The sequence below is a fragment of the Elgaria multicarinata genome, chromosome 2, assembly GCF_023053635.1.
Source record: "Elgaria multicarinata webbii isolate HBS135686 ecotype San Diego chromosome 2, rElgMul1.1.pri, whole genome shotgun sequence".
Classification (NCBI taxonomy): Eukaryota; Metazoa; Chordata; class Lepidosauria; order Squamata; family Anguidae; genus Elgaria; species Elgaria multicarinata.
In genome coordinates, this window is record NC_086172.1 from 77,073,901 (window position 1) to 77,086,914 (window position 13,014).

The following is a 13,014-nucleotide window of genomic DNA, read 5'->3' on the forward strand; positions in this document are numbered from 1 at the left end:
CAATTAAGTTTGTGGCTGAAGAAAGATTTCAACCTGGTCCTCCAAGTCAAGTACCCTATCACCATGGATCTCCTATCGCACTTCAATCAACAAAGTACTGGAAAGCCTTGCTGCCCCCTTGACGAAGGTTGATAGTGTAAATTGATTTAAATGCCAGTTCAGCAGCACTCTGCTCTACACTGCCTTGCCTGCTTTTTTACATTTGTTTAGCCTCAAGTATTTTCTGTCTCTTTGATTAAGAGGTTGTACCTGCTTCCACCTAAAGAGAACAAAAACAAGACCCCTTTGAACGATGCCTTTAAGGCATTTGCAGCAGACACTTCACTCAAGTATCATTCTTAAGCCTTCCAGCCAACAATGTGGTTGAACAGGTTTCTTTTCTTTTTCTGAAATGGTGAGGCATAATGTTGGTGTGTGTGTAATTGATTATGGAGGGAACCTCTGGGGGCTGTCTATAGGTCTTCTAAGCTCTGCAGTGGCTGCGCAATGACGCTGGGTCAGTTATACGATGCAGCCACCAACTCGCAGCCACCAACTCGCAGCCACCACGGGGCTTTTCCTTGAAGCTATGTGGTAAAAAAAGTGGGGATTTTACCCCAACTTTTTTCTTCAAAGCGAGGTCACCAGGCCCCTTCCGCCATGTGACCTTGCTCTGGGTCCAAGCTGGGGGTAGATGGCAACCTCTGAATGGTTATCAGAAGCTGGGCACAGTTGTGTTAATCACCTTCTCTTGATGTTGCGTTAATTCACCTCAATTTATATCTGAAACTGCGCATTTGTGGAGGGAGCTTTTATCCTTTACTTTACTGATGCACAGCTGTGCATCTCCAGTTTATAAAAATAGAGATCTGCTCCATTCCCTGACAGTTTGCTCTAATGGGGCGAGATTGGGACAGGGGTGAGAGCAACCCAGCCCCAATTTCACCCCATTCCAGCAAACTGTCAGGGAACACAGCAGACCTATATTTTTATGAACTGGAGATGCACAGCTGTGCATCAGCAAAGTAAAGGATAAAAGCTCCCTCCACAAATGCACGGGTCCTCCCTTCAGATCCTGTCCTGTCCTTCCATGCTCGTCAAGATGAAGCCCTAGTTGTATATTTAGAAAAATTAAACCGCAGTAGGTAATTTTAAACAAAGCTCAACATTTCAAAGGTGGTGCCAATGCCCTGCCTCATTTCTGGAATTTTACTGGGGAGGATTTCCCCCCCAAATGGCAACACCTTCCACTCATAAAACCCCTCCATGTTTTCCCACTACTTCTTTTTTCCTACCGCAGAATATCCATTAAGACAGGTGTGGGCAATTTGTAGCCCTCTAGCTGTTTGGGCCTTATAATTCCCACCACTGGCTATGTTGGCTAGGCTGATGGGGGTTACAGGCCAAAACATCCGGAGGGCCACGAATTGCCCACCATATGTCAAGAAGAAAAAGACAGAAGAGCTGCACAATGTCTTTAGATTGTTAGCACTGAGATCCCTCTGTCTGTAGCTTCAGCTATTGGGCGGTATAAAAATGCAATAAATAAATAATCTCCCCAAGTTTGTAAGATTTTCTAAGACTACATTCACACAGCATGCTAAGCCATGATGGCTTATTTTCTGGAAGAACCTATGACGGATTAGCATGTTGTCTGTGGGATGTCTCCCGCCCATCCCACAGTGAGTTATTTCCCCCAAATGAACCACCCTGAAGACCCATGGTTTGCAATAAGGGTTATTTTACCTATGGTAGGTTAGTGTGTGGTCTGTCATGCAGCTTGGGTTATGGAGATAGACTACAGAGCTGCTCGGCAAGAACACCCCAAAATGATGCTGCTGCTCTGCTCCTCTCAAGTTATCTCTATTCCCACTGCAAAGGAAGCTGGGATACCTGCCCGTCTGGGCAGGAGGACTACAAGAGGAGGAGGAGGAGGAGGAGGAACGAAGGTGTATGAAATAAACTCCTCTGTATAGCTTGTTTGCCTGATCGTCTGACAGCAACACAGTAAGTTGTTTGCATAACTACCTACCAAGCATAGCTTGCCACCCATCATGGGTTAGCGTGATGCATGAACCCAGCCATCTCAGAGCCCAATCCAGATGGTTGAGATGGGGTGGCACAAATGCTCCCTACCCCTAAGGTTGTGCTCCTCACCTAAACCACCTTAGAAGCTGGAAAATTAATTTTGCCACGAGGCTTTGCAGACCAGGGTCTATTTCATCAGAAAAACGCACCAGAAAGGGATATATCCACCATCTTCCTTGTATATCCCCCTGCTGAACTTGGATCTGCCCTACAAATTCTTATGCCAACACAAATTCAGTTTTTAAAGTACTACAAGTTTCCTTGTCCTTTTTCATCAGCTGAATCATAGGCCACAGCTAGACCTAAGGTTTATCCTGGGATCATCCAGGGTTTGCCTCTGCCTGAGCACTGGATCCCCTGTGTGTCACCTAGATGAACAGGTTTGACCCCTGGATGATCCGGGGATAAACCTTAGGTCTAGCTATGGCCATAGAATCATAGAATAGTAGAGTTGGAAGGGGCCTATAAAGCCATCGAGTCCAACACCACCACCCCCGGCTCAATACAGGAATCCACCCTAAAGCATACCAGAATCAGAACAAGCGTCTGAAAACAACAGCATCTGTGCAGAGCAAGTACTGGCTAACACAATCCTTTTGCTCCAAGCTCTAATGAGGGGCATTGAACCTCAGGCTCGGGGGCCAAATCCAGCCTGTCTGGGATCCCAATCCAGCTCCCCCCTGGGTTCCCCAGATGGCCCAACTCCCTCCCCCCACACCACTGTTTGGTGGTCCCCCCAGCTTTTGTGCAGTTTCCCCACCCATTCTAAAATGTTTCTCCTAAGGTTTAGTTACTGACAGGAAGACCTTTAAGCTACAACATGCTGATATTTCTGCTATTTTGGCCCCACCCCGTTGGCTTTCAGCCCCAGCCAGCATTGGAATAGTGTCCTGAGAGATTCTCCGAAAGGGAATTCGGTCCTCGGCCTGAAAGAGGTTCAACGCCCCGTGCGATGGAGGCCTGAGGGGTTAGAGCACATTTTGATGGTGGCCCTTTTATCTGGAGAAGTTACTAACCTGCAATAGTGATGTTGAAGAAGACAGAATCTCTACCTATGTCACACACAAACTCCCCTGCGTCCTGCACCCGTGCTGAGGGAATGACTAAGCGGTGGTGAGGCCCCTCACTCTCGAGCAGGAGGCTCTGGCTTTCTTCCATGGCCTCCCCGTCCTTGTACCAGCGCACAGGAGCATCAGGCCAGGACAGTTCACAGGACAGCACCACGCGCTCTGAGACCTGGTAGGCGTGGGCCTCCTCAGCATTGGAGTGAATGACCTTCAGAGGAGGTTCTGCAATGGCAAGGGCATACTACAATGACTGAGAGCAGAAAATGAGGCCAACCTTCAAAGGACAGGGAGAAATGAGGCCAACATTCCTGATTCTCCAGGTTGGGGTAAGGAAAGGGTCGGCTTACGGGCCAAACTACTGCTGTCACTGGGTGACATAAACTCCAAGGCATCAAGTGAAAGCTGCCAGATGCTCCTATTTTCAAGAGACGCATTCATTTTAAAGCAGGAGTGCAGAAGCTCAGGCCCGGGGAGCCAAATCCAGGGTTCCCCAAGATGGCCACACAGCCTTCCCCTGACCCACACCCTTTCGCAGTCCACTAATTGTTCTTTCCCCATTCTAAAAGGCTGAAATGCCTCCCTTAAGGCATAGTTATTGGAAATCGGGACTTTAAGCGAGAATATTTTTGGCATGTGGCCACGCCCTTTTGCCGTTGGACCCACCCCCTTGCTTTTGGGCCTTTCAGGCTAACAGAGGTTCAACCCTCCTGCTTGAAAGGATCGGGCTTCATTCTAAGGCTGGTGGCGCTTCCCATAGTATCTCCCTGACGCTTGGCCTCTCAAGCCCTCCACCCCCAACTGGTATCATAGCCTTCCCTTTGCGCTCATCAGCACCTTTCCCCTTTGCTCACCATCCACAGTCACCATGAAGCTGATGGCATCACTTCCCGCATCGCACGTATACGTCCCAGAGTCCGAAGAGCAGACCAAGGGAATCAAGAGCCTGCGGATGCAGCCTTCAGACTGGACCGTGAGGGCACCGTCATCCAAGCCCACAGGATTCCCTTCTTTGAACCAGAAGACGGGGGCGTCGGGTACAGAGACCTCACATTCCAGGAGCAGAGGCATCCCAGCCAGAAGTGCTCGGAGTCGCCTGGCCTCAGGCACTGGGGTGATGTGTACCTGTGGGGCTAGGCAACCATAGGGTGGCAAAACATTAACTGCATGCCCGTGTGCTACTCCTGTGGGCAGAGCAATGTTAACACAGGCTGAAAACACCAGAAAAACAATGCACGGAATATCTCCAAGGTCATGTGTAAAGAGCATATAGGCAACTATCTTGTGGTGATAACGTGTGTGAAAGCAGCTGAAATTTCGGGTTGGCTGTCATTTCATCACAGGCGAGGGGACACTTTACCTACTAGATAAAGATTGACCGGGGTTTGGCAAAATTGAGTCGTGCCGGTTTTGCTTTGGTCTTTGCAAGATGAAGGCAAATCACAGATACTCAAAATAAACAAAGGCTACTCCAGTTAAACTATTACAATAGAGGGAATGATGTTTTAAACGTCAGTGTCTGGAAGGATCAAGATTTCCAGAGGTCATTTTCATCTAAAAGGATACCAGCTGCAGGCAACCCACTGGGAACCACAGCTGGTAGCGTGGAGGGCCAGACCACACATGCCATGGCAAAGGAATGATCAATCTCCTGACATTTTGGGGTTGAACGTCAGTGCTGCTATGACAGGCTCCAATTTTGACTGGAGTAGCAGCACTGGCCAGGCGGGGAGGGGGAGATGTTTAAGCCTTTAACCCCACACCACTTTCAGGATCTAAACCCCCAGCCACCCCACAGGTGCTATTAGCCCCACAGCAGAAAAAATACAAGGACCACCCTTCTCTACAATACACTGTCCTTTTCATGGAAAGATGGTTGGCATGTCATTGTTTCAGGTGGGGCAATTCCTGGCCTCCTGCAAAGACCCGACCAAGGACTTACCTTTTACATGCAATACTGCACTGTCCTTCACACCGTTGGCCTCAAATTGCACCTCGGACCCACTGGCTGTGAGCTGCACACCTCTGATCAGCAAGGCATGGTCAGCTCCACTGTGTGTGATCTCGTACTGCTGGCCTTCCTCCTCCTCCTCCTCCTCTTCCTCCAACCTTTTCCCATTCAAGAACCAGCAACCACTTGTGGTGGCTGAAAGCTGCACTGAGAAAGTGGCATCCTCTCCGACGTGAACATTAACATCTTGTAGTCCCCTTTGTACACGGACCCTGGGCACTATAAGAACAAAGCAAGGCCGAGGAAGTCAGCCTAAAAGGGATGATGCACATATGCGCACACACCTACACAGAGACAAACCGTACGGATGGAGTTCAGATTGCGGGGGGAAAGAAATCAAAGACATTCAAGTGTCTGAATGTGTGTGATAAGTACAAATGGAGAACAGACACTCAAAGCTCCATCACACCTTGGAAGAAACGCTGGCAACCATTCTCCGTGGACACTCAGTTACTTCCCGTTTTCAAACAGGAAGTAAGCAAGGTGCACGAGGGCCATTCAGTCCCTCGTTGTGAACACGCTGCTCCTCCTACACACAGCAGGAGAGAGCAGCAACCAGTTAAAAAAATATTACAGAGTTTTTCTTGTTTTTCTTGTGGCGCAAGGAAGGCCAGAAGGGGCGGAAGGGGCGCAAGAGGCAAACAACATCATGTGAGTTACCTCTGAGGAATCCGTGAGTGTCCAGTAACGAGCGTACAATAAAACGCTCGTTGGATGGAGCTCTCAGTTAGGGAAAGGGAAAGTAGTACCACTTGGCATCTGCTTTCCCTTACTGGTTAACCATATGGCATTCTCTTACTTGGTAGACATTTCTGGTCTGGTGCTGAAGCGGGTTCCACTGCAGTGTTATTCACTGCAATGCCCAAGGGCTGTTAGAAAGAGGGGTGCCCAGCAGTCGACAAGAGATGAGCGAATGGGGATGCTTGAGGAATGACAGTGTCCACCCACCACCAGGGAGCAGCAGAGAGGCTTACCAAGGTGCACAGAGCCTGGGAACTCCACATGCTCGCTGCACCCGTACTGATTGGCAGAACACACACGGAAGCGGTAGTCAGCCTCCTGGGGCACACCATCCCCCGGAACTTCGACCATGCTGGCGACATCCGTGGTAAGGCAAGGCACCCACTCAGCCTCTCCCACAGCCTGTCTCTCAAGGATGTAGCCGCTTGGCGGGCTGCGGTGCACATCGGGTGGTGGACACCAAGTCAGGAGGGCGGCATTGCTGCGGGTCGTGCACATCCTCGCTGCCACCGGTGCACTTGGTGGGATCCTCTTGGCACCTGGAGAAAAAAAAATCACTTCTGTCATCTTTTTTGGACCATTCGCTAGCTGGTCCTGGTCATGAGCCTGGCAACTGTATTTTGAATGAACTGACATTTCCAAACAGTCCTCAAAGGCAGCCCCATGTACAATGCATTACAGTAATCAATCCTATAGATTAGAAGGCCATCAATAACTGTGGCCAGGCTATCTCTGTCCAGAGCAGGCCACTTCTGGTACACCCCTTGCCAGAGGGGATACTTGGGCCTAATTACTACGGGAAGGTGTGGGAGACATGCAGGAGGTTGTCAAAATGTGAGTGGCCAGTCACGAGCGTGCCTTATTTCACTTATGTGAGGAAGCCCTAAGACTTCTTTTCAGTAACAAAACAAACCATGAAGGGAGAGAAACACACAACTGGATGTATCTCAGGGAGCAGGAAGTTTAAACATTGTTGGACAACAGCAAAAACAGAAAACAAAGACAGTGCTGTCAGCAAAGCTTCTACATATGACTAATTTTGTTCCAGAGACAATCTGAGTTCAAGAATTCTTTATCAAGGATTATTCATAGATTCCAGTTGTATTCACAAAGTAGCTAGCTTGCAGTTTCGCTGTGTCCCCTGCCCTCCACCTTTTCTTTGTGCTGTTACATTCTACAGCTACGTATTTGACCCTCGTTTTGGTTAGAGAAACTCAGGGATACTCAAGTCTAGCCACTAAAGGACTCTCATAGTAGAATGGATAAAGGAGGCCACAAAACCAGAACAGAAGAAATAGTGCTTAAGTGAAATTTGGCAGAATGCCAGTTTCACTTTTTGAATCCCATAACTTTCCAAAATATATAACTGAAACTTCAATTTGAGGTGCACTTTCAAGAAAAACATAAGAGTTCAATTCTGGCTGATGGATTTTAAAGGCAATCATTAAATATAAATTCTACTCCATGCAAAGAGAATATACAAGCAAGGGTACATTGGGAGGATTTGCTTGAGAATGTTATCTCGCTAAAAGAAATCCAGTTCTAGAGAAAAATGTAAGTCCAGTGGATGATGATTCATGGAAGCTGAACCCTCAACTGCCGTAGTAACTTTAGGACTCAGCATTACCATGTACATTAATTGACTGAATGATTGATAACCCACAATTCCTTCCAAAAGCTGAAAACTGCTTCACTGGGCCTTGAAGTGGCTTCTTCTCCAGGCACAAATTATATTAGCCTTCCCCAGCCTCGTGCTTTCCAGATGTTTTGAATGACCATTGGCCATACCCGCTGGGGCCAAAATATCTGGAGGCACTAGGTTGGGGAAAGCTGAATTAGAACAACCACCCAGCTACCTGACCAAGCCACACAATGGCCCTGTTCAGAAGACACCTTAAACCACCATGGTTAAGGCTTTAACCATGGTGGTTAAGGCTTTTTTGTTAACAAAAAAGCCTTAACCACCGAGGTTTAAGGTGTCTTCTGAACAGGGCCACTGTCAAGGCTAATGGTTCTCTAGAGGAGGCTATCTAATGTGTAAAACAGCTAGGAACAGGGATGTGATGTGTTGGCAGACATAATCTGCCCTTGCCAGTGTCAGTTTAGGGAGCAGTGGGACCAGCAACAATCATAGGTGGGCCCATTCTTAGAGATTTCTGATCTGGCCATGTTCACACATGCCTTAGTTACATCCTGTTTGGACTACTGGAATGCATTCTATGTGGAACTGCCTTTGATAACTGTTCAGAAACATCAGCTGGTCCCAAATGCTGCAGCCAGACGGTTGACCAGAGTGGGTTACAGGGAACATGTGATTTGCATGTAACAGCAGCTTCACTGGCACCAATCTGTTCCCAGGTACAATGCACAGGGCTGGTTATGACCTTTAAAGCCTTATATGGCTTGGGACTGAGCTACCTGAAAGACCTCCTTCTCCCATATGAGCCTGTTCAGGTTTTAAGGTCTTCAGGAGAGTCTCTTCAGAAGGGCATTTGGTGGCAACATGAGACAGGGCCTTCTCGATGGCTGCTCCCAGGCTGTGGAATTCCCTGCTAAGGAAGTCTAGGTTGGCTCCCTCTCTGCTGGTCTTCCGCCAACAAGCAAATACATTTCAGTTCAATCAGGCCTTCAGTTGTAAAATGATGGGTTGGGTTGGGTGCTGTTTCTATTTTGTAATTTTGGTGTGTATTTTTATCTGTGTTTTTAATGTATTTATTTTATTATTGTTTTTAACTACATTTTTATGTTGTTATTATTGTTGGCCACCTTCAACACCCTTTTCTTAGTGGAAAGGCAGAGCATAAATTGAATAAATAATAAAACTGGTGCCAAAGAAGGATGAAAATAGGTCAGTTAAAATTAGAATATTGGTTTAATCATTCAGCACAATTCAGCACCAGTTCTACACAAGCCTTGCCTGATTCCAAGGCGTTTATATCAGCATTGGTCAGGCCAGATCCAGGCCTGGTCTACTAACTGCATCACATGAAACTGGCCTGACTCTGGGGTTCTAGAATGGGATGTGGCAATTCTAATTCAGTCCAGGGTGAGGGAAAAGAAAAGCAAGTTTTACCCCCCCAGTGAGAGGCTGGCTTTGTGACTGAAGTTTCTACCAAAGGCCAGATGTAATGCTTTCTGTGGCTAGCTGGATTTCACCTCCACCCACCCAGCCCCATCTCCCCTCTCCACTCACATTTGACACGGAGCTGTGCTGAGGTTTGTGACTCGCCCGCCATGAAAGTGATGACGCCAGCGTCATGCCGTGACACGTGCACCAGGACCAGAAGGTGGGTTTTGCCAAAGCTCCGAATGAGGGTGTGCGGCGCCTCCACCAGTTCCTGCCCGTTACGGTCCCAACTCGTCGCCTCCACAGGTTCCCGGGTCTCCACATAGAAGGCAGCGTTCTCCCCTTCCATCACATCCAGTTTTCGTGGCAACCGCTTCACTATCAGGCCTGAGGGAAAGGGTTTGGACAGTTATCATGGAAAGAAGAACCCCAATACAACACAGTTGCCACTAAAACAACGGTGCCGTGGCCACCACACCTACTATGTCTCTGAATTCTCCTCACCTTGCACTGAGAGCTCCCCAACGCTACGGCCTTTGCCCTCCATCTCGCACAGGTAGATGCCATCATCATCGGCCCGGGCGTCCCGCACTGTCAGCCGCCGCAGCAGGCCCTGCTCTTCCATCAGGTACTTGGGACTGGGCTGCAAGCGCTTATCTTCAAGATACCACACCGTAGGGATGGCCTCTAGAGGCACTCGGCACTCTAACACTGCATCCTGGCGTTCCATGACTTCCACGTCCACCAAAGGCGCTTGGAACCGGAGCCGGGGTTCTGCAAGCAAAAACAGAGAAGGACTTGACTCTGTGTGGAAACCTGAGCGAAGCCCATTTTCACAGAGGGTGTTTCAAGATGAGGCTTTTATCATGAAAACTGCCCTGCCACGGAATTTTACAAGGGGTCCAAGCATTGATGTCTCTCACTTGCAAACCTCCCGTATTTTCTCAACAATTTTCATTTTTTCCTTACTGCAGAAAATCCATTAACAGGGAAAAGATGCAATTGCTGCAGAAGCTTAGGACCCCTCTGCCTGGAAGCACCCAGAATCAGCCTATAAATCTTCAGTCTCTTGGGTCTGTGGAAGCGGAGCAACTTGCTGGGACACAGCAAAATGTCAGTGTTCTCCTGCACAAGCTTCCATTCCTTTCTTGTTACCACAAACCTCCTGCCTCATCCCTCAGGCTTCCTCATGATTTGTTTCATGACCCATGGTAGTTTTCTCCCATCCATTTAGGCAGGCTGTCTTCACTTATTTATTGCATGTTTATACCACCCAGTAGCTGAAGCTCATGAAGCACACCTGCAGGCCAGAAGATCCCACACAGTCCTTCTTGCTGTGGCTTGGGAAGACCATGAGCTGAGCGCCAGTTTTCCTGGTATGCATTTACCCACACCCTCATGCATTATGACAAAACGTCAAGAACCCAGGATGCTTCCAGATAAAGTGTTTATTGTGCAACCGACCTGGCTCATTCGTGGAATTGTATGTGGGGAAGGGGGTCCACATGCCAGTGGTTTTGATTCCCATGTTTCCTCACCTTCCTTTATTTATTTATTTATTTATTTGTTTATTTATTTTGCTTACCAGAAAATTGTTAAGGAAGAAAAGATGGAATCACTGCACAGAGCCTTTGATTGTGAGCAATCAGAGCCGTCCATCGGGGTGCACCCTCAATCAAACTCTGTGGGGCTTTGCTACAAGGAGCTATCAATAACTCAGGCATAGGCTTAAACGACTATTGAACCTCAGCGTTTATGAACACATGAGGCAATTTTTAACAACTGCTGTAGCAATCTCCCCTGCCCACATTCTTCCTGCAATATTTTGTCATCAAACAGTGAAAGGGAATATGAACGTAAGTGTTTAGCACCGTTGTTTTAACAAACACTTTAGCAATCTCTCCCTCCCACATTCTTTCTTGAATGTTTTGTCATCAAACTGACAAAGAGGAATATGAACATAAGGGTTTAACTCAATTGTTTTCAACATTGCTTTCCAGCCCTCCGAAATCCAGCCCTCTGAAAATTTATCAAGGAACATTCAGTGGGTGCCTGCCCTCCCTTTTTTTCTGTTTTAGGGGAGGCAGAAGTGGAAAGAGGGCAGCCCGATTCTCCTCCCAGGGGTTATTCTGAGAGGTGGCAGAGCGCTAAGTGGGTGGCATGTGGTATCTATAGCACTCAGCCCCCATGTTGTCAGCTCTTCAGGGCCCAGTGCAAGGGACACCTGCCACCCACACAACGACAACCCAAGGGAACACAGAGGGGAGATGGAATTGTGGGAAACAGCCATGGCAAATGACTCTGGTAAGAACAGGTGGGGCGGTTGCTTAGATGGCACAGCTGAGCCTAGTGCTTAAATTTCCAGAAAAAGAGACGCCAGGCTCAAGCCATTCTGGAAAATGAAATCCACAGTGCACAGGGTCTCTCTGAAGTTACTCAGTGGTTAGAGTACTAAAATTTGTACCCAAACGGTCAGCAGAACCTCCATCTTTTTTTCCTCTCTATGTGCGAGGGTTGAGAATGCTGGCACAGAGAGCAGATGTCAGGCACAGCTTAAGCCTCGGATGAGCCTCTTTTCATCTCTTTAAGAGGGATGACCACAAGAATTCTTCAAGATGCCCATCATGTTTTAAAGGGGCAGCATTAGCTTAGGAATAAGATTTGGGCCCCGGCCCACACATATACTACATGAAATGGTAAAACAATTCCTGACTGTACTTCTTCAGTTGGTGGGGTAGGAGTGTCAAATGCTGGAATACCACCATCCCCACCCTAACAGAAAACTAGCATTTCTCTGACATTCCATTTTCTACGCCCAGTGAGAGTTTATACGGGAGAACATTCAATCAAATCTGAAGTGGGACAGTCTGCTTTTCACATAGTCCAGGATTTAAACAATCCCTATTCTGTTGGCTAGTGCCCTATTTAATAGTTTAATGAACCACTTTGGGCCCAGTGGTTTTTTATGCCTAAGTAGTCCCATCATAAAGTGGCCACTTACCAAAAAAGCGGGCTTAAGATGACACAGACATTTGCATAAGTTGATTAATATGTGTAGATGTAAATTTAGAAATCATTACTATACTTGAATTTCTTCAAGTATAGTAATGAATTTCTTCAATTCTAAGACACACTTCCCCCCCATATAAACATCTCTAAAAACGGGGTGCGTCTTAGAATCGCAGGTGCGTTTATTATTTCTTAGAATCAAAGCTTTTTTTCGGTTGGTGGTACTGAAATTAGTGTGCGTCTTACAATCGATGGCGTCTTAGAATCGAAGAAATACGGTAGCAATGTAATGCATATTGCCATAATGAAGAAGACTGTGACCAGGTGGCCTGTGTGTCTGCTCAGCCTACTGTCCAGGTGCTCACTGTGAGTGGGCAACTTCCAGGCCCCTAATCTGCTTTCCCATCTGATGGTTCTTAACCTTCAAATGTGACACCCCTTCAAATAGAGGATCGTCCTCCATAAAGTAGGACACCTGGCCACCCTTAGCTAGTTTATCTCAGCTCGATCAGGCGACATCAAGCAATCAGCCACCTCCTTCTCTGCTTCTTCCTAGTGGAATGTTTCTTTCCATCCTTTATCCACTCAGGCTCCTGTCATGACAGATGTTTTGCCTATTTTTAAAAAGTCCCAATGAATGTAGGCACTCCAGACTCTCTGGGTAACATGTTCCATTGCATGGCTATTCTTATGGGCAGAAAAATCTTCCTGGTATTTAATCTCCCCTTTTCAGCTAAAGCCTATTTCTCCTCTTGCCTGACCCTCAGTAGGTTCAGATAACAGTTGCTTCCCTTCTTACGCACAGCAGCCTTTGACATATAACTGAAACCTGTTATCATGTATCCACCTCCCCATCCCCCAGATTCTCCTCTCCAGGCTAAACAAGCCTTCCTCTGCTCATGCTCAGCACAGCAGCATTCCAGACCCTTTTATCAGCTCCCTCACTCTCCTCTGAACCCTCTTCAAAATCCATGACAGTCTCAGCCAAGCAGCCACCCCCACCCACAAGGAAAGGGTATTGGGCCCATCCATAAATTATGTCACATTGACTTCGG

At 47.5% G+C, this 13,014-nt stretch overlaps 1 protein-coding gene across 2 annotated transcripts in view; it reads right to left on the reverse strand.

Annotated features, from left to right (window-relative positions):
• The window catches only part of OBSL1 (obscurin like cytoskeletal adaptor 1), a 61,496-nt gene that overhangs the window by 45,114 nt on the left and 3,368 nt on the right, over positions 1-13,014 (reverse strand). For both annotated transcript variants that reach the window (XM_063116829.1, XM_063116828.1), the window contains exons 2-7: positions 9,455-9,724; positions 9,077-9,337; positions 6,117-6,422; positions 5,074-5,361; positions 3,986-4,264; positions 3,084-3,356 (exon numbers count right to left, since the gene is read on the reverse strand). In XM_063116829.1, coding sequence (XP_062972899.1) covers positions 3,084-3,356; positions 3,986-4,264; positions 5,074-5,361; positions 6,117-6,422; positions 9,077-9,337; positions 9,455-9,724 — 1,677 coding nt within the window. The remainder of the gene's footprint in view (positions 1-3,083; positions 3,357-3,985; positions 4,265-5,073; positions 5,362-6,116; positions 6,423-9,076; positions 9,338-9,454; positions 9,725-13,014) is intronic.